Genomic DNA, 27,638 nt, shown 5'->3' with positions numbered 1-27,638 from the left:
ACCTGGATTGGGTCACCCACACTGACATGACAGCACCGCCGCTGACTGTCACATAATCCTGTAAGTATAGCAGAATAGAGTTTCCTATTGATGTAGGCCACAGGATTCTCAGTGTGGTTTTAGAATTGGAATGTGGCATCCATCGACTGCACAGACAGTGTTTGGAAATCCACCTGTTTCAAAACCTAACTCTGGGATACATGCAGGGCTTGTCCTCTGGGCCAGGACTTGTAATGTGACAAATTAATTCTTAAAAGGGAACAGAACTCAGTGAGACGTTTTGAAACGGTGGATTTGGTTAAGTTAAACTTGTCTGCCACTCCTATACGGGACTGTTTGGTTGGAAAGAGTCCATAGAGGGGAAAGTATACAGTTTTTCAGCAGCACATTGGTCTGCTGTGTATTCATGTAAAAAGGGCAAAGTTTATTTATAATATACTGTATTAGGAAGAGAAAAATATGAATCATATCATATCATAAAGTTTCAGGCTTAAGCCAGAAGTGTAATTACATACATTTTACTACATTTTTGTATTTTCTCTTTTTTATGTACAATTCTAAGCATTTCATAACGATATTGTAGCTCTATGGCTCTAAATACTTTTAGTTTGCTTGGGGAAGAATCCCTGAAAATGGGCAAGCGAAACAATTTATTAGAATATCGTGAAAAAGTTCAATATATAATGTGCTTTATTGGCCAGCAAAGCCGCCTGACCTGAACCCCATAGAGAATGTATGGTTTATTGTCAAGAGGAAGATGAGAGACACCAGACCCAACAATGCAGATGACCTGAAGGCCGCTAACAGAGCAACCTGGGCTTTCATTCCACCTGAGCAGTGCAGACTGATTGCCTCCATGCCACGCCATATTGATGCAGCAATTCATGGAAAAGGAGGTCCAACAGAGTATTGAGTGCATAGAAATGAACATAATTTACAGAAGCCTGACATTTCTGTTTAAAGTATAATTTTTTTATTGATCTTAAGTAATATAAAAGCTTTCTGAGACACTGAATTTTGGGTTTTCATTATCTGTAAGCCATAACCATAAAAATACCAAGTAATAAAAGCTTGAAATATTTTTGTCTATGTGTAATGAATCTATATAATATGTTGGTTTTACTTTCTGAAATGAGTGACAACAAATATTGACCTTTTTCACGATATTCTACTTAACTGAGATATATATTTGTATTATACACATACATACTGTAGATATTGTATTACACTTGTGGCAGGTGGAGAGATGACACATACACAAATAGTAAATTTTCCTGCCCCGGAGGGGAGTTTTTATTCAACTGTGTCAGTGTGCGGTGCGCGGTGTCAAGTCCAGAGTGTGTGTGGAGAAATTCCTCCAGTCCTCCGTTCTCTCCGTGCCCAAGTGCGTGTCCGTCCACCGTGAATGTGTTTCCTCTGTGCGTGGTCTCGAGTATGCTGGCGATCGTCAAAAGTCTGAGCCTGTGAGACAGCAGACAAACACATTAGTTCTGACTTGTATGGGAGTGGTAGCTCACCGTGTCTTCTGTCTCGCTGGCTTTTATGCCCATTCGATTGGTGCCTTGACAATCGGCAGCTGTGTCTCGTCTGTTTCCCTGGCGACGCTGATTGCGCAAGGGGTGACTCGCCACATCCCCCCCCCAGGCGTCGACGTGGGAAGTAAAGACCTTCCAGAGACCTTCGACCTGGGTGGGTGTGGGGTTAGGACTGTACCTGACCGGGATGTCCAACCTGACCAGAGTCTCGACAGACCATCAGCATTGCCGTGGGAGACACCAGCCCTGTGTGCCACGGTGAAGTGGAAGTCCTGGAGCGCCAGGAACCAACGTGTCACGTGGGCGTTGGTGTCCTTGGCCCTTGCCATCCACTGCAAGGGGGCATGATCCGTGACGAGGGTGAAGTAGTCCGAGCAGGTAGTACCTGAGCTCCAGGACTGCCCACTTTATGGCTAGGGCCTCCTTCTCCACTGTTGCATACCTGGACTCGGCGGGGGTGAGTCTTCTGCTGATATACACAATGGGATGTTCCTCCCCCTCCCGAGTCTGGGACAACACCATACTTACTCCCGTATCTGAGGCGTCGGTCTGGAGTGTAAAGGGGCAACCATAGTCGGGGGCGTACAACACTGGGGATGATGTCAGGGCTGTCTTCAATGCCTGGAATGCCCTCTCCGTCTCCTGGGTCCAGACAACCTTCCCTGGCTGATCCCTTTCTGGTCAGGTCGGTCAGGGGACTGGCTATCGAGGAGAAGTTAGGGATGAAGCATCTATAATATCCCGCCAGTCCCATGAAAGCTCGTACCTGGGCTTTGGTCCGTGGCGGGGGGGCATCCCTCACTGCCTCCACCTTCCTACTCTGGGGCTGGATTAGTCCTCGTCCAACGCGGTTTCCCAGGTACTGAGCTTCGTCGAGCCCTAGGTGGCATTTCCGAGGGTTGGCTGTAAGTCCCGACTTCCGTAGGTCGATCAGCACCCTCGGCAACCAATCAAGGTGGTCCTACCAGCTCTCCGAGTGGATGACTAGGTCGTCAATATAGGCCGCCGCGTAGGCCTGATGACCAGACCGTCCGTCTGAGGGTGGTAGACGGATGTGCGCAGCTGTTTCACCTGGAGCAGGTGGCAGAGGTCGGCCATCAGCCGGGAAATGAACGGAGTTCCCTGGTCAGTCAGAATCTCAGAGGGGATTCCCAATCGGCTGAAGAGGAGGAAGAGCTCTTTGGCAATTGCCTTGGATGTGGCCTTCCTCAGGGGAACTGCTTCTGGGTACCGGGTGGCATAATCGACAATCACCAGGTTATGTTTATGCCCCCGGGCAGACTTATGCAGCGGTCTTACCAGATCCATCCCTATACGCTCGAAGGGCACCTCGATGATAGGCAGGCAGGGGGATCAGAGGGCTGGGGGGGGGGCGTTTCGGCGAGGTCTTCTGGCACGTGGGGCAACTCTGGCAGAATCTCTGAACTTCCCTCTCAAGACCCGGCCAATGGAATCTGTCCCGAATCCTTTGTGTCGTGTTGGCTGCCCCAAGGTGTCCCGCCATAGGATGAGCGTGGGCCAGCTCCAGAATGGTGTCAGTTTTTCCCTTCGGAACCACTAGCAGTTGTTTTTCTTCCCCCCGCCTCTGACCGACACAGTATAACAGACCATTTTTAATGATGAAATGAGGAATTGGGTGTGGTCCTGGAATCCTAACCTCGTCCTCGACGATGCGTACCTGATCCCAACAGTTTCGCAATCACATCTTCCCGTTGTTATCTTCCAAAAGATCCTCCCCTGGTGATCTGTTGAAAAAGGTCATAAAAGAGGTTAGAATTTTGACACTCACTCTCTGGTTTGCTTCCTGTGGCCATCCAGGCCTGACGTGGTGTCTGGTTCCTCTGAGGGGGGTGTCTCCGGGGGCGGCCCCCTCGGCCGGTTGGCAGTAGAGAGGTTGCCAGGAGGTGATCAAACCCTGGCCAGTCGCGACCCAGCAACACGGCCACAAGTAGATCCTCCACAATGCCTACATCCAGTGGCCATGACCCCTGGGTGGTGGCCACGGTGACACGGCTGGCGGGGACTTCCCGGGTGTCCCCGTGGATGCATGTAATCGGGATTGTGAATTTCCCCCCCTCACAGGGGGCCACTACGCTAGGCTGGACCAGGGTGATAGCACTACCGGAATCCAAGGTCGCTGTAACCGGCCTTCCGTTTACCTTGGTCACCCGCTGGGGGGCTCCAGGGTGTACTTGTCGATGTACAGTACAACCGGCCATCCAGGCTCGGGGAGCCACCGGTCCTGGATCCGTGGGCATAGGTTCGTCCACGGGTGAGGGGGCCACCGGTCTGTTACCTGGTCGGGAGGTGCCCTCCGGTGTTCGCCAGGCCTGGCTCACCCTCCGGGGCGTCAGCACCACTCTCTCTCCCGCATCACAGGCTGCAGATGCCTCTGCCAGCTCTGCTGACTCGACCAATTCCTTTATCGTTGTGGGACCCCTCATGCTGACCGCGGTGCGGTATCGTCGCGGCAGGGCCCGTAAGAGGCGGTCTACCACCACCTTTTCTGTCACTTGGGAGGCAGTGGGTCCGTCCGAGAGAAGCCACAGGTGTCCCAGGCGTGAAAGTTGTGCTGCCTGGGCTCGTACCGGAGTGTTCTCATCATATGTCCACTTAAAAAAAGTTGCGCGGCACTGACAGCTGACAACCCCATTCTGGCAAGGATATCAGCTTTCAGTGCATCATGGTCCTCTGCTGCAGCCGTGGGGAGAGTAAAATAGGCCCGTTGGGCTTCTCCCATCAGAAAGGGGGAAAGGATTTTTACCCACTCTGACTTGTCCCACCCCTCCCTAACGGCAATGACCTCGAAGGTGTGGAGGTATGCCTCCACGTCATCCTGGTCCGTTATCTTTGTAAGGAGGTGGTGGGCCGCCGATCGAGCTTCCGGCAAAGGAATCCGGGCCGCGATCACCTCTCGCATCTGATCCATGGCAACGTCAGCACGGTTTTGCCTCTGTGTCATCAGCTCATTCAGTTGTTGCTGGCGGACTGTAATTTCCGCGAGCCCGCGGATGATCTCTTCCATCCTGGTATGCCGCTGGTCGAGAGAGAGATAGAGAGAGAGAGAGAGAGGGACTGAAAGAAAAGGAAAAAAAACCTTGTTGGTAAGGTCCTGTGTATGCGTCAATCTCTATAATATGCCCACATTCTCCACCAAATGTAGCAGGTGGAGAGATGACACATACACAAATAGTAAGTTTTCCTGCCCCGGAGGGGAGTTTTTATTCAAATGTGTCAGTGTGCGGTGCACGGTGTCATGTCCAGAGTGTCTGTGGAGAAATTCCTCCAGTCCTCCGTTCTCTCCGTGCCCAAGTGTGTGTCCGTCCACCGTGAATGTGTTTCCTCTGTGCGTGGTCTCAAGTATGCTGGCGATCGTCAAAAGTCTGAGCCTGTGAGACAGAAGACAAACACATTAGTTCTGACTTGTATGGGAGTGGTAGCTCACCGTGTCTTCTGTCTCGCTGGCTTTTATGCCCATTCGTTTGGTGCCTTATCGATCGGCAGCTGTGTCTCGTCTGTTTCCCTGGCCACGCTGATTGCGCAAGGGGTGACTCGCCACACACTGTATAACGTTATAATGCAACTGTATAATGTTGCTTGCTTTCCTTCTGGAAAGTCTGAAATTACTTCGAAAGTCACAAGGACAGTCTAAATTGACAAATTCTAGAGACGTTCCTAGCAAAAAGACAAACATTTGTTATGGCGTCTGTCCATCAAAAGCAACTTGCTTTTTACTCAATTTTCGATTTCATAATGTAATCCGTGAAACCATTCTTTTATTAATGTAAAGAGTGGTTTATGTAGGTTCGCCTGAACATTAACTATTGCCTTTTGTTTTTAACCAGTTACAAGTTGCAACATTTACCACTGTATACCAGACAGATTTGTATATTACTAAATAAGGGCTTTAAAGGAATATGAACTGTTCTCACTGATTGTCCTCATCTTCATGTAACAATAGCGGTATTTCAATTTCGTCTGTCTCACGTTTGCAGGCAACAAAACTGCGATTCAGGCCGTGTTCGACTTGAAAAATCATTTTGACCCATTCCCTGCAACCGCCCACTCTCGTGTTCTTTTCAGGCGAGGTAAGGTGCATCTCAAACAAGCCTAATAATGAGAACCCAGAAATGTTCGCTTTCGAGTCCGCCCCTTCTCGTTGACCGCCGTCTGTAGCCGTGGTTCAAGTCAAATACACATAAGGCTGGTTCTACTTGATGTGATGCCAGGATCCGACAGGCGGATGACATCAAAGTAACGCGAGAACGATTTGAAAAAACTTGTTTGAGATGCGCCTTGCCTCGCCTGAAATGTAGGCGAGAGTAGGCGGCTGCAGTAAGGGGAGGAGTAAAAAAAGACCTTTGAAGTCAGACACTTCCTGAATCTCGCTGTTTTGTCGCCTGCAAAATCACGTTCGCGTTTTTTATCGCAGACGAAGTGCATGTATTCGAAATACCACTGTTTTTACATGAAGATGGTGACAATAATAATCACAGAATGTACTGTCAAATAATGTCCAAATAAACAGCTTACACAACAACATGTAAGACATTTTCAAGGATTGTATAAACAAATGGTAAATGAAGTAAATAGCAAGTTCCCCTAACGTTCCCCTATGGTTCCCATTTGGTTTTTTCGTTGGGAACCATAGGGCAACGTTCATAGAACGTTCCCTGTAGGTTAGTTTTTCCCTAACCAAAAGCTAACGTTACCGAAACGTTCCCTGCAGGATTTAGTTTTTTCTGACCAACAGCGAACGTTACCGGAACGTTCCCTGCAGGTTCGTTTTTTCTAGCCAACAGCGAACATTACCGGAACGTTCCCTGCAGGTTAGTTTTTTCTGACCAACAGCGAACGTTACCGGAACGTTCCCTGCAGGTTAGTTTTTTCTGACCAACAGCGAACGTTACCGGAACGTTCCCTTCAGGTTATTTTTTGAGGGTAACAATACAACCAAAAACGTTCTGTACAGGTTCCCTCTAGGTTATTAACTAATGAAAATTAGCAAACAATCGCAAAAAAGTTCTTGCTAACTCTCTTTCAGATTCCAATTACCATATTGCACACTTCGATTTAAAATCATATTTTTATATTCATAATTTATTGAGAAGTATCCTTATATAAATGCATATATTTTCTTAGAAAAACGAAAGAAAAAAATTCAAGTTACATCTTGCTCGAGTGCGGTGCCCGCGAACTCTGCATGCGGGCAGCCTATAGGCAGGTCTGTGGCCACCGCACGCACACAGAGCGACTGCCTTCTGAGAGGAGCCGGCCGGTCCCGTCAGTTTCCTGAGGTAAAATACTTTTTTAACTTAATCAGCATATAAAAAAGACACCTGTAGTGAGCTTGTAAATTGATTGTAAATGACATTTGAAACTACGAGAAAGGTAAGATAGTCTAAGTTGTAAAACTGAGGCCATGTACGTGTGCCACATAGCTGAATATTCCATTCTAATTGAAATCACTGACCGTTTTCCTGAGGTAATTATTTGTACTTAACCGGTCGAATTTTAAGCTTAACGTATAAACTTAAATGTAAATAACGTTATGCTTAAAAATCGAAAAATATAGTTTACCTAATGCAGCAAGAATAAGATCGGTTTCACCACTTCAAATTAATCTACTGCCGCTTTCACATGAAACCCACAGAACATTATCATAAAATGGACTCCCTATACCTACATTTCATGTACATATAACAGTAAGCTATAGCACATGAGTACCGTCTTTCCTTCTTTTTATGGGCTACAGTCACCGGTTCTTTCAGTTAACGTCACGTTGTGCTACTGGGGCAAATTCGCACGGAGTAAGATAAAACAATTCGTTTGATTTTTTTTAAATCAGTGTTTCCCCCTGGTCCTGCAGTGCCCCTTCTTTCTTGTTAGTGGGTTTCAATATTCTTCCAATTGCTGGAGCACATATAAATGTAAATGTACATACTCATAAATCATATAAATCTGTGAATTTATTCGATTAAAATAATTATTCTTTTTTCCAGAGTCAATTGGCATCTGATTGTATAGTAAGTAAAAAACATAGCAGTTAATCTGCATATCTTGTTTGCCATGTTCCTCATATTTTATGTCATGCAATTTAGTCATGTTTGCTCTTTTTTTGAGTGTCAACAGCAGCTACCTCTACCCCAAAAGCTCTTTTGGGAGCGCTTTCACAGTATATGTTTTTAAATACTTTTTATAAGATGGATCAATGGGTTTAGAAAAGATTTGTAATTTTTGTTAGTAAAACACATTGTACTGCATGTACTTTCATTTGTATAGAACTCTTCATATAATTGCCAAATAATTGTATTGTTTTCCATGTTGTACTGTGGCTTTGAGCAGGAAAAGCCTCTGCTAAATGCCTTGACTGTAAATGAATTGCAGGCATATTAACGATCAACATCAGTCACTGGAGATAAAAGCAATTAATAACTATTTCACATAATAATGATTAATTTCAACAACAGTGTTTAAGATCTGTCTCACTCATTTCCGTTTTCTTTTGTTTTCAGATGATGCTGAAGTGAAGATATTGCTTCTGTATTTTAAATAATTGTAGCTTTTATATTTGTAGCCTCATTCTACATTTAATAAATAGTCATTATGATATATGTATAAAATTAAATATTACCAGTTTAACGTCTTAAAGTTTTGATTTTCTTTCTATTTGTTTTATTTATATTTTGGTTACATTTTTTGTAGTTGTGTATATATATATATATATATATATATATATATATATATCTCATGCTACATTTAATATATAGCAATTATATTATGATTTGAAAATTAAATTTTGCCAATTAGTTTTACGTGTTAAAGGTATTATTATTTTCTTTCTCTTTGTATGTTGTTTAAGGTTGTTTATGCAGTTTAATTTAACAAATTTTGATTTATTTAACCCAGTTTTTGTTCTCTGAGCAACAAACAATCTATAACACGTGATTTTAGACTCATTTCGATAACGTTATCCTAACGTTACGATAACGTTAGCGCAACGTTAGGGGAACGTTAGCGCAACGTTAGTACAAAGGTAGGGGAACGTTCCTCTAACCTACAGGGAACGTTCTATTAACGTCAAGAAAACTTTCCTGGAAAACCAACAGGGAACGTTAGAATATCTGTTCTGGGAACGTTAGCGCGTGGTTCTGGGAACCAAAAATTGTTTGCTGGGAATACCTCAGAATCTACGAGAGCCGGGTTGTCGCCACCACCTCGTGGAATGGGTGGACTCACCAGCGTCTCGTTGTCGGCGGTGAGCCTCGACCCTATGAGTCCACGAGCGATGTTCCTGCGAGTCCTCAAAACACGCGCCGGCAGGTCCACACAGTGCGCGCAATCAGACTCGCAGAGTGCATCCTCCGCATGAGCAGATTTTGCTCATCTCAAACAAGCCTAGAGTTACGTCCGCCTTGCTCTGATGTCATGCGACGGCGAGGCGGCGGTGTCGGATTGAGCAGTCGAGCGCAGTTGCTCTCCTCCGAATGCGCTATTCAAAAGCATGAGGGGAAACGAGGTCAGGGTATATTCTGGCAAACAGTTTCCCGATCAAGTTTCGCAATCGGCAAAGCAGCTGTAGCACACGCCGTTTTCCAACACACGATGGGTTATTCGCAAATCAAAACGTACCTGGCCGCCTCCACAGCGCTGTACTATGGATTCGAATAGAAAGCGAGAAGATTAAGACGTAAGAGGCGGGGCAACTGTTTGAAAATTTCAAAATAATGTATAAATGAAAAATGCTAAAGTGGCATGTTAATAAACTGGTGGTATATGAGGATGGCATATGGCGTTACGTTCTTATTTCACATTTGAATACTTTGACTTATTTATAAAATCTGTAAAAACTGAACAGCACAATTTCAATGTAGACCTTTTTTATTATTGTAATGTAAATTAATATATATTTTAATGACTACCACATGCTGAACAACGATGATGGATTTTATGTATAATGTTATCATGTTTGTAATTGTGTTTAATTGCGTTAGTTTGCTGTATTTTTTGTTATTATGGTTAAAATCAAAACGATCCAACTGCAGTGAGAATAACATTTATTGTTAGGCAAAATACAAAAGCATAAATTTTCATGATCCCTCTCTCTCTCTCTCTCTCTCTCTCTCTCTCTCTCTCTCTCTCTCTCTCTCTCTCTCTCTCTCTCTCTCTCTGTGTCTGAGAAGTGTCTGGGTCTTAATACAAGGGAAGAAATTCTGAAGTTGCTACAATACAGCTTTGACTTGCATGGTATGGAAAAATACTATGGACGTGAAATGGTGGCAGAAACCTGCATGTTATTAAATATTATAAACATTTGTTATGACCAGTGAAAAATATTCTCGGTGGGGCTGTGCCATACTTTTTTGTTTCCGTAACCATCGCAATAAAATTTAACACAAACTGCAGGACAGCAGTGCTCAGTGAAATAGTCAGTAATTATTTAATGCCAATATTAAAAAGTTGAGGCATTCGTACACAAAAACATAAACATCATGATGCACAAACACAAGCCTTTTATTTGCATTTAAACTGAACTTGTAAACAATTGACTATTTCTACATATAAGTAACATCTTTTGGAAAGGCTGTTGGTGCCATTGGTAGTAAATAGGCAACACAATATGCATGCTGTCAGAACAGAGTGGAAAGCAAAATAAAGCATTAGCATGGGTGCACCCAGCTAGCCAAGCCTTCCTGGTGTACCAGCTACGGGAGAAGCCGCGCATATAGTGCTTCCCTTTTTCGCTAGCCTGCTGTTTGATTGAGAGGTCAGGTTGATCTGGGCCCAGCTCTTTCACCCGAACTTTCTCCGACAAAGTTCTCCTCTCAAACGGATCTTGGAGGAGAGATTTCACCGAGTTAGGGTTGGGTCTTGGAGGAGTAACGTCCGCGCTCGCCATTGTCGTTTAGTAAAAATGGCGCCCCTAGAGCCCAGTCCTTATTTTATCAGGGCTTGGGGCGATAAAATGATCGCCCTTCTTGGATTCTATTTAAGAACGCTGATTGGCTAAATTTTATGTCATACATTCATATCTTAAATTAGCAATTGGCTTAACTGCTACATAGACCCGCCTCCTTGGGGCGCTTTCTCTATCGCCCCAGAGCTGATGAAGCGGTCAGACAGGCAGAGGAAAGGTTGCAAATATGATTTTGTATCATATTTTACATGTATTACTGGGTGCATTCCATATTTAAAACACACAAATATTGACATACTGATGTTTTTCTCATTATTATTACTATTTTTGTTTTAATTGTTTTAATTGTTTTTTTTGTGGCTTAAGGGGGGCGGCGCCCTAGCGCCCTCTATTGGCCGGCCGCCACTGGTTATGACCTCTGTCTCTCAAAAGCAACTTGCTTTTTACTTCATTTACCATTTGAAAATGTCTTACATGTTGTTGTGTACGCTGTTTATTTGGACATTATTTGACAGTACATTCTGTGATTATTATTGTAACCATCTTCATGTAAAAACAGTGGTATTTCGATTACATCCACTTCGTCTGCGATAAAAAACGCGAACGCGATCTCCTCCATTGTTCACGTTTGAATTGACAAAACAGCGAGATTCAGAAAGTAGGCTTGTTTGAGATGCGCCTCGCCTCGCCTGAAATGTAGGTGAGAGTAGGCGGCTGCATTATGGGGAGGGTCAAAAAAGACCTTTGAAGTCGGACACTTCGTGAATCTCGCTGTTTTGTCGCTTGCAAACGTGAACAATGGAGGAGATCGCGTTCGCGTTTTTTATCGCAGACGAAGTGGATGTAATCGAAATACCACTGTTTTTACATGAAGATGGTTACAATAATAATCACTGAATGTACTGTCAAATAATGTACAAATAAACAGCTTACACAAAAACATGTAAGACATTTTCAAGGATTGTATAAGCAAATGGTAAATGAAGTAAATAGCAAGTTGCTTTTGAGAGACAGAGTTCATAACAAATGTTTGTCATATTTAATAACAAGCAGGTTTCTGCCACCATTTCACGTCCATAGTATTTTTCCATACCATGCAAGTCAAAGCTGTATTGTAGCAAATATATTCTTCAGAATTTCTTCCCTTGTTTTAAGACCCTGACACTTGATGAAACCGCACAAAGATGAGGCATAATGACTAAACAGTCCATTTAGATATGTATGCGTGCATGTATATTTTTAATGGATTGATTTATTAATTCACACAAACATACAATAGAATAAAGAGAAAATTACAACAAGGAAGAATTCTAATGAAGAGAAATTTAAAATAAACGCACGTCCTAATTCTTAATTTCACTAGGCGTGTTTTGTTTTTGTTTAGTTTGCATGTAAATATAAATTAACAGATGCGTAATCTAATTCTTAGAATGAAGAGAAAATGTATCGTTGACATTCTCAGCCAATGAGCTTGAAGCTGTGTCGTCAGTCAGTCGTTTCCCATCATGCTTTTGAATAGCGCAGTCGGAGGAGAGCAACTGCGCTCGACTGCTCAATCCGACACAGCCGCCTCGCCGTCGCGAGAGTTTTTTAGCACACGTCAGCATGACATCAGAGCAAGGCGGACGTAACTCGGACACTTTTCTAACCGGCATGCAGCTCGCGGTGATCACCGGTGATCGGTTCTGCGCAGATTTTGCTTATCTCAAACAAGCCTATTGTCCGACTTCAAAGGTATTTTTTGACCCCTCCCCTTACTGCAGCCGCATACTCGCGCCTGCATTTCAGGCGAGGCAAAGCGCATCTCAAACAAGCCTTATGTGACTCCCTCATCCTCCGTCCAGAAACGGGCGGGGTCTCTGACATCACACTGGCTCTATGCGAGGTTCAATTTGATGCGGGTCAGGTTGGATGTTCAACAGGTTGCAGCGAGCCCAACTTGTCCAACAAGCGACAAATTAGCATACATACAGACAGATATTTTTTTCAGGAACAATACTCTTAAAAGGACATTTAATGTTTGTAGTTGGGTTGAGAATTAGTTTGACATCACAGAAATATGAGATTTGTATATACTATTGAACCGTTTTCGAGTCCACCCCATTACCTCGAAATGTTAAGAGTTTAAATCCGGATCGAACTCAAGGCTTTGGAGCAATTAGGTCTAGTAATTGTGTAGATGATGGGAGCGCTGCTAACTATTTGGGTAAGTCTTTAAATGTTTTTATACATGTACATTTCTGTTTCAATTGAAATAAATGTATTCTAAACCTCCACACCACACAGTTTAAACAGGGTTATTATATATAATATGTGTTTTCTTATCGTGGGGAACTATTATTTATTTTAGTAAAGCGTTTTTATCACAAGCGTCACGTTACAGCTTGAGCTTATACATAATAGAGCATTATTGCTCGCAGCAGAACATAGGAACGGTACGCTTTTTTTGTACGTTTTGTAAAACAAAACCATGCGTTTGTAATAACAACAATTTAATAAAATAAAACAATCGAAGAAAACTGTGGTTAAAAGAATAACTTTTTATAAGCTAAGATGGTTCATTTTTCAAAAGAAATGCTTCGGCTAATATAGAACGTTATATATTGTATATATATATATATATATATATATATATAGATAGATCAATAGGCAAATAATGTATAACTATATTATATAGGCTATTAATAAATGCTATTTACATTTACATGTGTATATTGTAAAAAGAAGGTGAAATACTATAAGTCATGATAACTTCATGATGTGTTTTACATTACTGTAACTACTCTGAGCAATTTCAACTTTTTTGTAACAAAGCAACTAGTTAAGATTTAAAATAGTAAATAAAAATGCCTTGTACAGTTTCAGTTTGATAATTTTTTAATCTTTTTTTATTACAGTGTATTCTGAATATTTACATCATCAAACACTGGTGTCTTCCAATGTTTACCATCATTATTCACTTGTCTTCCTAACAAGACAACAGCATTAACTTGTTTACAACAGAAGATTTGCCTTACATGTCACATTAGCTGCTTTAGTTCTTAGTGATTAATTCATTAACAGACCACCTGCTGTCGTTGAGTGGTAAGCAGTTTTGCGGTTTGCATCATTAATATAAATTCAGCTTTTTTGTTTTGTGTGAACACAAAATGATTGAAACACATTTACATATATTTTCTCGATTTTGCTTTTCAAAAACACTGCTTGTGAATAAAAGGTCAGATAAGTTGTCACTTTGGAATTATAAGGTTCTATCTGCATTCTGAGCAGTTTTGAGATGTTGAGCTTCAAAATGTTTGTATTCCATATAGCAAAACATTTTATGAGGAACAAGTCTCTTTCATACATAAAAAAGACTGAGAACCTAAATGTATTCTAAATGCACAATACAAAAATGATAAGGTTCCCTTTTGAGAGTCCTGCTGATACAGTTGGTAATCCTTCCCTCTTAAAACCTTCCTAATGCCTTACTGAATCATGCCCTCATCATGTTTCCTGCCTGGCGATGGCGCAGCTCAACACACCGTCGAGGTGAGAGTGCTGAGGGCTGGCTATGTTTATACTCGGCATTGCACGGTGCCGTGACGCAATGTCGAGTTGCCGAACACCGTCAAGCAGAGGGTGAGAGCGGCTGTCAGAAAGACCCAAGGGGAACGAAGGCTCTTGTGAACATGTAGGCACCAGGCTCCCGAAGGGGCCCAGCAGATGTTGGGACGGGGCAGGAACCATCCCAGTCCGACCCGGCAGCGATGAAATGGCTGGGGTCGGGCCCAATCTCGTTCTCCTTGGGTTCGTCTCATCAGGAACGCTTATGCTTCCGCGGCGGCTGCTGATGAGACGGTGGACCTTTCCTTGACGTCTTCCTCCGGGGGGGCGCCTGAGTAGGGGGTGGCCGGATCCGGGGACAACAACGAAGGGGGCCGGGGCTGTTTAGGAACAGACCCCGAACGGGACCTCGACAGCCAGAAGGTGGCCCACGGCGGGGCCCGAACAGCCCACCCTGCGAGATGGGAGCATCGAGAAAGCGGACCTTCTCAGCGTCCCGCATCTGGGCAAGGTTGAGCCAGAGGTGCCTCTCCTGGACCATAATTGTGGACATCGTTTGACCCAGGGCCTGCGCCGCCACCTTAGTCGCCTAGGGATGCATTACCATTGGGTCGGTCTTCCCTCGTGTAACTCTTTCACTGATGGACCTGCAGGACGGCCATGGTGTGAAGAGCGGGGGCAGCCTGGTCCGCGGCATTGCAAGCTCCCGACACCCGGGATGCCGAAAACCCCCTAGCCACGGACGGGAGTCTAGATCGGCCCCCCCAGGAGGCTGCCGTCTGCGGCACAAGTGCACCGTGACGGCACGCGCCACCCGGGGTATGTCGACGTAGCCCCTGGCTGCTCCCCCAGCGAGGGAAGAGAAGGCGACAGAGTCAGTTTGATGGAAAATGCGCCGAAAAGGGGCGTTCCCGGTCTTACCGAGCTCCTCATGCACCTCGGGGACAAAAGGCACCGGCGCTGGGCGTGGCTTGGAATCGCCGTGAGAACAGTGAGACATGCTGCGCTGTAGAAATTTGCTCTTTTAGAGAGAAAAAAACACCTCCGGAACTGCTGAGATGCCAGGTGAAGTCATTATGAGAGACCATGTTGAGAAATCAGCTCTTTTAGAAGGATTGTCATCAGATGCGAAGGCTCCGAAGAACAAAAGGTGAATGCAGCAAGTCTCCTGGATTTCCGGGGGCGGAGTCTGGCATGCAAATTTCATTGGCCTTTTCAAAATTGTCAGAAGATGATAGGTTCTCAAGTCAAACCCCATCTGTCGGTTCGACACAACGTTGAGAGACCGACAGAAAGGGAACTCAGTTTTGACAAAAAGTCAGCTGGAACCTTCTAATTCCCAGGTGCTACAGTATAAAGTATCAGTATAACGTAATAATAGCCTACCAATTATTTATTTATTGACAAATTATGTATATATGTATACATATTTAATTATGTACATTAGGTATACGAATCGCACTTCACTCTTGTGAAAAATAAGCATAAAAAGTCACTATCAAAATAACATCCTCCAATCATAAAATTAGCGTAATGTTAAATCTTTAGGTCACTTTATTATTTTTTACATTTTTATACATAAAATCTATACTGTATGTAAAAATATGAGAATAAGTTGTACTCAGCAATATGGAAACTTTTTAAATAAATATAAAAACAATTAATATAAAATTACATTTAAAAATGACCATAAACTTATAACTGATCATATATAGATTGCCTTCTTTATAACTCTGCAACATTTATGTGGTAAAATGGCTGACTTGTCTTTTTTTGTGTTTTTTTAAGGTTCCTTGCCTTTGCAGCAGCGCAGCATGTCATTGGTGCAGATGCTCCCTGCAGATCAAGAACACTATTGTAACCCGAATTATTTATGCCTTCCTCTTGCTGTTTGGCACCATCATTGCCTGTGTCATGTTGTCACCGGGGGTTGAGCAGCAACTTGAAAAAGTACATTCTTAGGACTGGTAGCATCATAATCTACAGTTCTGCTCATAATTTTACAATACCCCTTGTAGAATCTGCAAAACTGGCCTTAGCCCACTAAAACAATCAGGGGGAAAATTTGAACAGAATTTCACACAACAGATGGTTACATGTTCAAAGTTTACAGACACTTCTAGTTTAATGTATTGTGCTGCCTTCTAAAGCACGTTTGCCCCTTTTTTCTTTGGCTTGTGTGTGAGGCTTTCAGTTGTCTTCAGAGCTGTTGGAATAGGGAAAAATATGCAGAAGATGCTGTAAAAGCAAAGATGGTGAAGAACCTGAAGCATTTAAAAAAAACTGTGGGTCAGGATAAAAGAGATTTATGAACATCAGCAAGGTAAGGATAATAAATTTTTTTTGAAGAATCGATTTTTAAAATTAGTTAATCAAATCGAATTGCTAGGAGATTCAATCGCGATTAATATATGAATTATTGTTTTAATGGGGTGGGAGAAAAAGTGATTCATATATTAATCGTGATTCAATCTCCTAGCGATTCGATTAAAATTAGCAATTTGTGGAAGTGAATGTCTTTTATCATGTAGCTCCAATGAGTAGCATTTAATTACTATTATAAAACGTTCAATTCTGGTCCTTAATTCTAATTGTCAGAGCCGAGTTCTAAGCCGGTATAAAATACCACAATTTATAACTGCTGACCGTATTACACAGCCTTAGTATCAGCCCTGTTGCTGCATCTTATTTGCTGTGTTTTATTTTATGAAACCATGCTACACACATGGAATAACCTTCCTGGGGCTTATTGAATGTGTTCAGGACTGAGAACCTAAATTTACAATATACTAGAACAATTTGCAATAATACCAAAACGCGCAGGAAGAAAATATTTGCTAAAGTTAAAGTATGTTAACGTCCCTGTGTGTTGTTAAACGGAAATCGATTATGAATTAAACAAAATCAGCAGTCTCCCAGTGAGTAAGCCAGTGGTAACGGTAGCAAGGAACCAAAACTACACTACAGATGAACAGTATATGCATGTAGGAGTGGAGAAAAAAACCTTGGGAGAAGCCAGACTCAGCCGGGAGGAGGCACCTCACCCCTACTTGCTCCCCAGGCGCTGCAGTGATAGCTGCCCACTGCTCTGGGTGTACGTGTGTTCACGACTTGCTGTGCGTGTGTTCACTACTCTCTGGATGGGTTAAATGCAGAGGTCACATTTCAGAAATGGTTCACCATAACTGACAAATAGGTCACTTTCACAAACTGACAGTGTGTCTGCCTCCCGGAAAGTGCGGGGAAGACTGTTACAAAGTTTAGGCGCTAGGTAGGAAAAGGATCTGCCTAACCCCACTTAATTTTGAAATTCTAGGTATTACCAACTGACCGGATGCCTGAGAGCGTAGTGCATGTGAAGGACTGTAATACAAGAGAAGTTCACTCAAGTAGTGAGGAGCTAAACCATGTAGGGCTTTATAGGCAATTAGCAAGCTTTTAAAGTTAATGCGATATTGCATTCTAAGAATACAAAAAGATTAAAAACACCCAAAGTATTCAAGTTTGAGGCGTTATCATGACATTTTTGGTTCAAAGTGAATACCAGGTGATCAAGGGCTTAGTGCGTTCCATTTAAACCTCATTCAAGAGGTCCAATACTAGTGGGCACAGGGGCGACGCCAGGAATTTTTTGAAAAAAAAAATCAAATTGGGCCCCCTTGGTGCACTGTTGGCACAACATCTCTAGGACCTAACTGTCCAATCAAAAGCTTTAAATAACTCTAATCAAAGGCTTGCAACTATCTTGCTTCTTGTAGTTCAATACTAGTACTAGCTAAATATTTACTGATGGTGATATGTAAATGCAAGTCTGCATACAGTATGCAGTTCACAATTTGATGCAAGATTAAAAGCCACCATAAAAATGTCCATTCTCATATATTTTTATTGTAAAACTATTGACAGATTAAAAAAAGAAAAAAACTAAATATATATTAACTTTTTAATCAAAATAAATTAACATCATCATCTCAAAACAATGAAAACAGCTGATTTTTTTACTTAACTGCACATATATGCCAACAACAAAATAAAGTTGACGTGTAAAACGGAATTTCCACATAAGGGTTATTATAGTGCTACAAAACAGTTCAAGTGATCACTAAATCAATAGGTTTTTTAGGTTTGGAATACGGTCATAACAAAACTAACAGTACCAGTGACATCAAATTAAAAGGTAAATTAACATGGTACAAATAAGAACAATGGAAATATATACCAATAAATGACACTAACACTACAGAACATTGACCCAAATTACCTATAGTTCTGTATTATCATCACTTGATTACATACATTAGATATGATAGATTTGTGTGTGTGTGTGTGTGCGTGTGTGCAAGCGTCTGAAATAAATTGCCCTTCATGATGGGAATAATAAGGTCTGTATCTATAGATGTTATTTAACGGCCAAAATTCAGTCTAAATGAACGCATCAAACTGGATTATTTTAATTATTTAATTATTTAATTATTTTTCTTTATGTCCTAATGGTCAATATGTGTTTGATTTCTGTCATTGATGATTATTCCACTTTCTTTTTTGTTATGGTAAAAAGAGCAACAGAGACCCCAAACAGACTCCCTGGAATGATGTTAAGTCATTAACACAATGTTACTCACCTTCTTCACTGGGACAGGGAGGGGTGCAGTGGGAGACTGGGGTGCTGCTGACTCATCTGTTGTTAAGTCTGCTAAAATGGCCATGGACAATTATTTAATATGAATAGCTTGCTAAATGTTTCCCTGCACTGATTAAATGTTGATGAAATGTAGGCTGACACTAGCCTGCAGGTAGCTAGCTTATTTCACAATGGACAACAGGTTAATACCACTCAGACTGAATGCTACCCACCTTTCTTGGTGAAAAACTGGGTTACAGATTGACACCCTTTCTTTTGTCTTTACTCTCTCAATTTTCTTTATCTTTTTTGAAAATCAGATTTTTTTTACTGCGCAACATAGTGGTCTCTGTTTCTGACGCGTCGCGACTTTCTGCAACTAAACACCGTCACTGATGACGAGTGTGCTAAGGCAGGACCGAACCATTTCATGCAGATACAGGGGGGTGCTCGGTCAATATGGATGTTTACTTTTTCGTCAATTGGGGATATTTAACTTTTAATGCCAAAATAAGTAAAATAAAAGACATCATTAATTTTATTATTATTTGAAATATACTAAATGATGATGATTTATATAGTGTATAATATAATAAAACAATTAATAATTTTTTACCTATTTGTTGGGACCCCTGTCAGTCAGGGGCCCTTGTTATTGTCCTAACTTTTCCCCCCTATACGGCGCCCATGAGTGGGCACTTGTGAAACAAAAGCAATCACATTTGAGGCAAAGAGACTATGAAAAGTTGGCGAGGGAACAAAATAGAGAGAAACAAAAGACTTAACATAACCGTGGCCATGACTAAACAAACATTGAGTTACATACAACAACGCTAGACAAAGGAGAATGAAATATGAGGGCTACTTATACACACAGGGAGTGGAAATGAATCAATGAATAGCTATGGCAACAGATGAGGTGGTTGTGGTCTGTGATTAAAGTCTGATAGAAACAGGAAAACACAGACAGGATTGTTATACCCAGTGGAATCACGTAACAGTGCACAGCAGGCAAATATGTTTACAATAACTCAAATTTAAGAAATGTTTTATCCTTAGTATTAGGTGTTGAAGTCAAGTACCATGACTTCAAAATAATTTTATTTAAAATTAGACTTCTGGGAAATGCTAAAAGTGTTATTGTAAAGTGAAGCGACACCTCCCCCTCTGCATCATAGACCAGGCAAATTTTTATTATAATAATCTTAGGGGAACGACTCGTTTCAATTAATATAATCATCTGGTTTTATCCACTGTTCTAAACAGAGCATGTCTATTGTTATCAAGTCGTTAACAAAAAGTGCTTTATTAGAGAGAAATCTAATATTCAATTCTGTGCTTGTACAGGTTTCTGAAAGTTTTTTTCCGAAGTTTTTGAAGAATCGTTACGTAACAACTTTTCTTAATCCCTTATTTAGACCGTTCTCCTGGAAAAGCATGCGCCATGCATCAACAAAGGAGAGCAGGAGAAGGATCATGCGTACAAGTCACTTTCACTATAGAGAGTGCAGGAGATAGAACTACGTTCGCTAAGTTCAGCTGTGTTTGTCTGTTCACTGCATTAGGGCGTGCTGCATTATGAATGTTACATAAGCGGTGGTTCCCTTTCTGTCAGTCTTTAGTTGTGTTCGACAGAATGGGGTTTAAATTGAGAACCTATCATCCTGACTGACTTGTAAAGGCCAATGGAAATTGGAGAATGAAATTTCATTGGCGGTATTCGTTTAAGGCAGTTATCAAAACTCGCTCGATGCCTTCTCCTGTGGAGTCAGCAGGTTACGAAGTCTCTGTTAGCCACACATATCCCGGCGACCTGAACCAGACAGCCGATGCGCTCTTTCGTCAGTCGACAGTCCGTGTAGAGTGGCGGCACAGTCCAGCTCATATGGGTGCAGTTTGGGCAGGCACAGGTGGACCTGTTCGCCTCTCTGGACACCACCCATTTCGCGCTAGGTAATCCCTGACCGAGATCCCCTGTGGCAACGAATGCCCTAGAGCACAGCTGGCTGCGGGACAAGCGGAAGTATGCCTTCCCCCAGTGAGCCTCATTGCACATGTCCTGTGCAAGGTCAGGTTAGAGGAGCATCAAGTGTTACTAGTTTCGCTGTACTGGCCCAACCGGACTTGGTTCTCAGAGCTAATGCTCTTCATGACAACTCCCCTTTCTTTCGCAGGGGAAGGGCAAGTTGTAGTATCCAAGACCAGACCTCTGGAACCTCCATGTCTAGCTCCTGGACGGGGAGATCCTGAGTGGCCTACCCCTGCCAGGGGTTGACACCATCACTCGACTAGGGCCCCTGCCAGGCGGCGGCTGTGCGCCCTTTTAGTGGCGCCTCTTCTCGTCCTGGTGCTCATTTAGGGGAGAAGACCGGCGGAGTTGCTCAAACGGGGTCTCTTCCTGCAAAAGAGACTCGAGAGCATTCTCTCCCCTTCTACGCTAAAAGTGTATGTAGCCGCTATGGCCTTCAATTAATATAATCATCTGGTTTTATCCACTGTTCTAAACAGAGCATGTCTATTGTTATCAAGTCGTTAACAAAAAGTGCTTTATTAGAGAGAAATCTAATATTCAATTCTGTGCTTGTACAGGTTTCTGAAAGTTTTTTTCCGAAGTTTTTGAAGAATCGTTACGTAACAACTTTTCTTAATCCCTTATTTAGACCGTTCTCCTGGAAAAGCATGCAGGACCCCATGCATCAACAAAGGAGAGCAGGAGAAGGATCATGCGTACAAGTCACTTTCACTATAGAGAGTTTACTTTCACTAAAAGTGTATGTAGCCGCTATGGCCTCTCATAACAAACCAGTCGGTGGGAAGTCTCTAGGGCAACACGACCTGATCATTAGGTTCCTTGGGGCGTGAGAAAGTTGAATCCGCCTCGTCCGTGCTCCGTACCCTCTTGGGTTAGGTCCCTCAATGTGGTCCTGGCAGGCCTCCAGAGGCCCCCTTTTGAGCCCCTGGGAGACGCCGCTATTTCTCAGCTCCTGGTGGCGCTCGCCTCCATCAAGAGGATAGGGGACCTACAAGCATTCTCAGTGTCCATGGATTGCCTAGTGTTCAGGCCCAGACACTCTCACATTATCCTGAGTGCCGTGGCGTTTTAATAGGAACCCCATTCTGTCGACACAATGTCGCGAGACCGACAGAAAGGGAACGTTGCCTGATGGAGGTCTTAAATGTCTTAAAGGCGGTAGTTTAAAGCTATGAACGTTTACCTTGAACAGACGCTTACTAATACTGAACGCGTTCTTGCAAGCAATTACAAAGTCAATGCCATTTAGGGTTGGCCTGAATTTGGTTATAGGCCTACTCTCAGGGACTGCTATAAAACAAAGCAAGCAGTAATTATTATTAGTGTTAAGGCTGTAAGTTGACTTTTTTGCACATAGCACTGGTGTTAGAGAGGTTCAAAGTTTGGTGGCACAGGCCAAACAGTAGTAGTACAAGTATAAATCATCTGTTATTTGTTAAAAAACATATGCCTGTGCAGTTCATCATGAATAGGCAGTTAACTGACAAAAGACATTAATGTTACATTCAGATGGATAAATTAGGGTCATTTCATTTTTAGACTACCTAAATTTGTTAAAATTCTGTGTTCCCTTTCTGTTGGTCTCTCAATGTTGTGTCGAACCTACAGATGGGGTTTGATCTTAAATCAACTCTGATTGTACTTTTTAAAAGGCGCCCATTCATTCACCTTTTGTTCTTCGGAACCTACGAAGCATCATCTTTATGCTAAGCAGTTTATTGCTCTGTACTAACCTACTGGACCATATAACGAGCCATCTGCAGTGACGCCTTCCGAGCCTTGCGCCTCTACTTGAACCGCACACAGAGCTTCGGTAGCTCTGAGCAGCTCTTTGTCTGTTTTGGAGCAAGCCACAGGGAGAGCTGTCCCCGAACAGAGATTGGTGCATGCCATCACTTTTCTCCCCTGCCCACTGGCAGTGCGAACACACTGGATCAGGGAGTATATATATATATATATATACATTTATAATCTCAATATATTTCATCCATAATGGTTTACTTTAAAGGCGTCCTGAATTGGCCATTTTATCTACTTATGTCTACTTATGAAGTTTGTGTGTTTTTTTGCAATGGAAGCAATTGGAACAACATAAGGACAACAAAAAGCATAAGTGCAATCAAACAACAGGTAAGGTGAGCATGATGGGGCCTGGACGGTCCGTGGCCTTGACTGCGACAGGTTAACGTTCATGGGAATCCCCATATCACCATTGCTGCAGCCGCCATGGAATGGGAAGCAGATGGTGTTGTGGCAGCATCTAAAAAGGAACATGAATGGGCATGCCATCTTCCCTTTCATACCCATATGTACGAGGCGGGGACTGGTGTGCTGTCCCATTCGCCAAATTAATTGGCCTTTTAAAAGTACAATCAGAGATTATAGTTTCTCAAGTCAAACCCCATTCTGTCAACACAACGTCGAGAGACCAACAGAAAGGGAACTCTGGGTTTACAAAAGAAAATCTGCACCCGACCGAATGGCCGTGGTAATAAGGGAGTCCCGGTGCGTGTAACGTCGCATTATCCCCGTCTCCGATGGGCGTCGCCAGACAGTCCCACAGCGGATCCGCGCCACGGCGTGCAGAGGATGTGATTTCGGCCGCAACATTGGGTGGCGATTTCCTGCAGAGGCTGAGGACTTCCTGCAGAGGACTGGAGGACTTCGCTCCCGTGCTTCGGCTCGAGGTTATCACCCTTCTGTCGGCAGTCATGCCGCTCAGGTTGATGCATATGAGACAACTTCAGCATTGGCTTCAGAGTCGGGTCCCCTGGAGAGCGTGGCACACCGGCACAGGGCGTGTTCCCATCACGTCTATCTGCCGACGCACGCTAACTCCTCGGACAGACATGTCCCACTCCAGGCTGGAGTCCCAGATAGCTGCCCTAATGACGTCAACCGTCAGGTTCATGGCAGATGTCGCAACTCGCCCTACGCTTCCTCTGGAGTCAGCAGTGGCTGTTGTATTCATATCCCGGATGACCTCGATAAGACAGCCGATGTGTATTCTCTTGGCATGTCGCTCCGCGGAAGTTGCTGACTCCATCCCCGCGGTCCACCTCATTGGGAGCAGTGCAGCACTGTACACCTCCCATTGCCCGCTTGGGTACTCCCTAACCGAAACCTTCTTGGCACGGATGCCTTTGCGCACAGCTGTTTGCGGGACAAGCGGGAGTACATCTTCCCTCACAGTGAGCCTCTCCACACTGGTACTGTGCGGAGCCAGGGTAGAGAAGCTTCAAAGTCTGCTAGTTGCGCCCGATTGGCCCAACCAGACTTGGCTCTCGGAGCACACACTCTGATGGCCACTCCCCCCTGGCGAGAAGGGCACGGTCTGGCACCCGAGACCAGACCTCTGGGACCCCCTGTCTTGACCCTGGACAGGACAAGAAGATCCGAAGTGACCTTTCTCCCGCTCTTGTGAGCATGGTCCCTCGGGCAAGAGCACCACCACTAGGTGACTGTTGCTATAAGTGCCACCTCTTCTCGCCCTTGGCAGCAGGAGCCGATCAGCAGATTCCTAAGGGGCGCACAGGGGGTTCATCCCCCTGTCATTATCCGTACCCTCCTGGGACCTTAAGATTGTCCTGGTGGGCCTGCGTAAGGCTCCGTTGGAGCCCCTGGAGAACCCCATCTTTCTCTTATGATGAAGACGCTCCGTGAGGAGGGTAGGGGATCAGCACCCTTTCTGAAACGGGCCCCAGTTCTCTACAAAAAAACTGGTCTCATATAGCCTTCCTGTCACAAAAATCAGAGGGGAGACCACAGATGATTATAGAAATGAGGATTTAATGGGAAAACACACAGGGTGAAAACACAGTCAATGATCAACAAGCAAATAATCTGCTGCATAAGAAAACATATTGACTATAAGCAAAAGATATAAGGTTATAAAAACAGTCAAAAAAAGTCAAAACAGAACAGGTGAAAACACAGAAGACAGACACAGACACACAGATTCAGTCACACCCACCCACAAAACACTCCATACACACAACACGCACAGGAGCCATCACCTAGAACCACACACCTGAGATAAGGAAAGGGGAAACACAGGCCAAATATCAGACAAACGTCTCGGTTACGTATGTAACCTCCGTTCCCTCCATCAGGGAACTGGTTATTACAAAAAATGGTCCAAAATGCGGCAGCTCGAGTTCTTACACTTACAAAAAAGTATGAGCATATTAGCCCGGTTCTGTCAACCTTGCACTGGTTACCTATTAAGCATCGCATTAACTTTAAAATCTTGCCTATTGCCTATAAAGCCCTTCATGGTTTAGCTACTCATTACTTGAGTGAACTTCTCACGTATTACAGTCCTTCACGTGCACTACGGTCTCAGGTGTCAGGTCAGTTGGTAATACCTAGAATTTAAAAATAAAGTGCAGGCGGCAGATCCTTTTCCTATTTAGCGCCTAAACTTTGGGAACAGTCTTCCCGCACTGTCAGGCTGGCAGACACACTGTCAGTTTAAATCTAGACGAAAGACGCATCTTTTTAATCTTGCATACACTACACTATCATAATATATATTCTGAAGATTTAGGCTGCACTAGTTAGATCAACAGGAACCAGGAACACTTCCAATAACAACTGATGCATTTGTTGCATCAAAGAGTGCAGAAAAGTACTCTACTCTCAGCCAGTCTTGTCTCATTGTTCCAAGGTTACTAGAGCGGGCAGGACTCAGTCCAAGGTTACAAGTGCGGGCAGGGCGCAATCCATACCCAGACCTGACAAATGCTGTTTTTTATTTTGCCTTGTTGTGCAAGCACTGTCGAGATTGTGCAGAGGCTGCAGCTTTTGCCAGAGGGGAACTGGAATCCCCTGGTCAGGCTTGTTTTTTTTTCTCCTCCAATGGAGTTTTGGGTTGCTCGCCACCGTTTGCATACTGTTTGCCTGGCCGGGGGGGCTGCTAGAATTTTATAGTCTTATTTAATTAACACTGCATATAGGAATTTATAGTCTGTCTGATATTTGACCTGTGTTTTGACCTGCATAACCTTTTATATTTTGCTTATAGTCAATGTTTTCTTGTACAGCTGCTTTGTAACAATGAAAATTGTAAAAAGCGCCATTACATGAATAAAGCTGAGTTGAAATGACTTAACCCCATAGAAAAACCCTGAAGTATTGTGAAGAGGAAGATGCGATATGCCAAACCCAACAATGCAGAAGAGCTGAAGGCCACTATCAGAGCAACCTGGGCTCTCATAACACCTGAGAAGTGCCACAGACTGATCGAGTCCATGCCACGCCGCATTGCTGCAGTAATTCAGGCAAAAGGAGCCCTATCTAAGCATTGCGTGTTGTACATGCTCATAGTTCTTATATCGAAAAAGTTGTCCAGCTCATGGAGATCTATACATGTACTTGGTTTCATATGTTTATTAACTAAATATTTCTACATCGTTTCCAGAGGGCGCTATAGAGCCCCTTTGACATGCCCGGGTCCCAGCCTCCAACATGGATGCCAACTTTCACATATCATTTTAATTGCATGTTTTAAAGGTCCAGTTTGTAATTTTCTGGATGATCTATTCATAGAAATGCAATACAATATAGCTATACCTATGTATAAAGAGCTTACACAATTAAGCGTTATGTGTTTATTACATTAAAATTCAATCTATTTCGATCTATTTCGATCTACATACACCGCCGGTCCTCTTTCATGCAATTCGCCATGTTCTGTCAGCCGTCATAGTAAAACTATTATTTTCAACAGCCCATTCAAAAGGTTGCAACCCAAACCCGTTCTCTTAACGCTGCAGCAAGATAAACATCTTACCTACCTGGATACCTGCCTTAAATTTTTGAATAATCAAGAAGATCTTAATTAGACAAATAAGATGTGTTTAAATAGGGCTGAAGGTAAACTGTGCGGAGCTGTGGCACTCCAGGAATTAAATGTTACACCCTTTTAGTAGGAAGCAATTGTAACGTATAACTGTTTAATTGTCAATTCTACAAGTGGTATTTCGATTCATGAGCAGAACTGTAAGAATAACCATACAATAGATGTGTATACACCACTTTGTAAAACAAAAAAACGCTAATCCAACACTGGTCCAGAATAATTTCCTGTTTCTGCTTTTTAACATTACACAAATGTGTGAACAAAATACAACTTTCAAAACGTTGATAATTAAATAAAAACATTAAAGTCATATTTTTGACATTCAATTGTGTATATAAGATTTAAAATAAAAACCGGAAGTGCTATTGGAACAGTGTTTACGTCTCGGGTTACTTGGCTGTAACCCTGTTCCCTGAAAAAGCGGGCGCAAGATGCTGCGGTTCAAATGCTATGGGAGAACAGTCTTTGTTCGACAGGTTGTGAAGCACGTGTGTCAAACACGCCAAAATTGTTTGGCTTTAAATAACCTCGGCAGGTGACGTGGCTAATTACACCAGCACCTGCAGATTATATATACAAGGGTTCATGTTCCAAATTTGTCTGAAAGGACGTCTGTCATGCATACAGTGTGGCATTGAGGGCATCTTGTTCCCGCTTTTTCAGGGAACAGGGTTACAGCCAAGTAACCTGAGGCTTTCCCTATCAAGAGCTACTCTTGATGCTGCGTTTCAAACACTATGGGAACGAGAATACCAATGCCTCCACACTGGATCTGTCTGGATCTGTCTACAAATGTGTGCGGACAGGACCTGCCCACCGCATCACACACTTGCTGCAAGGGGACACCTCTTGCTAAGGCCATAGAAGAGTAAACCCCCTTGTTGAATGAGCTCTGACACCTAGAGTTGAAGCTTGACCGCGGGGAGGATGCAGAATAGCTTTGACCATCCCAAAAATTAAACAGGACGGCTGCAAATCTCTGATATGGTGGCCACATAAACCCTGAGAGTACCGGGGCTCGTCCCTGAGGACAGTTTCTCTTGCTGAAACTCCAACACAGATACAATTTGGCAGTGAATTGGGTCTGCATGGTGTACCATATACCATCTGATACCGCTCCATCT

At 43.3% G+C, this 27,638-nt stretch overlaps 2 protein-coding genes across 4 annotated transcripts in view; one reads left to right on the top strand and one right to left on the bottom strand.

The window, feature by feature from the left end:
* Positions 1-1,242: 1,242 nt before the first annotated feature.
* LOC306909857 (uncharacterized protein) lies at positions 1,243-9,133 on the bottom strand. The gene is made up of 3 exons (XM_079483947.1): positions 8,718-9,133; positions 3,325-4,924; positions 1,243-1,461 (listed from the first exon to the last, which is right to left on the bottom strand). The coding sequence occupies exons 2-3, from the start codon at positions 3,977-3,979 to the stop codon at positions 1,448-1,450; spliced, it is 669 nt and encodes a 222-aa protein (XP_079340073.1). The 5' UTR covers positions 3,980-4,924; positions 8,718-9,133; the 3' UTR covers positions 1,243-1,447.
* A 2,986-nt stretch (positions 9,134-12,119) lies between these two features.
* Positions 12,120-27,638, top strand: part of serinc3 (serine incorporator 3) — a 54,937-nt gene continuing 39,418 nt past the window's right edge. The window contains exons 1-3 of one of the 3 annotated variants that reach the window (XM_079482680.1): positions 12,325-12,658; positions 15,787-16,321; positions 25,773-25,933. In XM_079482680.1, coding sequence (XP_079338806.1) covers positions 25,802-25,933 — 132 coding nt within the window. In that variant the 5' untranslated portion in view covers positions 12,325-12,658; positions 15,787-16,321; positions 25,773-25,801. Of the gene's footprint in view, positions 12,659-15,786; positions 16,322-25,772; positions 25,934-27,638 lie in introns of all 3 variants that reach the window. The other 2 variants (XM_079482681.1, XM_079482679.1) reach the window with 2 other exon arrangements.

This window comes from Barbatula barbatula, assembly GCF_947034865.1.
Source record: "Barbatula barbatula genome assembly, chromosome: 20".
Taxonomy (NCBI): Eukaryota; Metazoa; Chordata; class Actinopteri; order Cypriniformes; family Nemacheilidae; genus Barbatula; species Barbatula barbatula.
This window is presented reverse-complemented; position numbering and strand designations above follow the sequence as displayed.

What these genes read in the sequence shown, in the direction of transcription:
- LOC306909857 (XM_079483947.1), bottom strand. Translation starts at nt 3,979, where the DNA reads ATGAGGGGTCCCACAACGATAAAGGAATTGGTCGAGTCAGCAGAGCTG.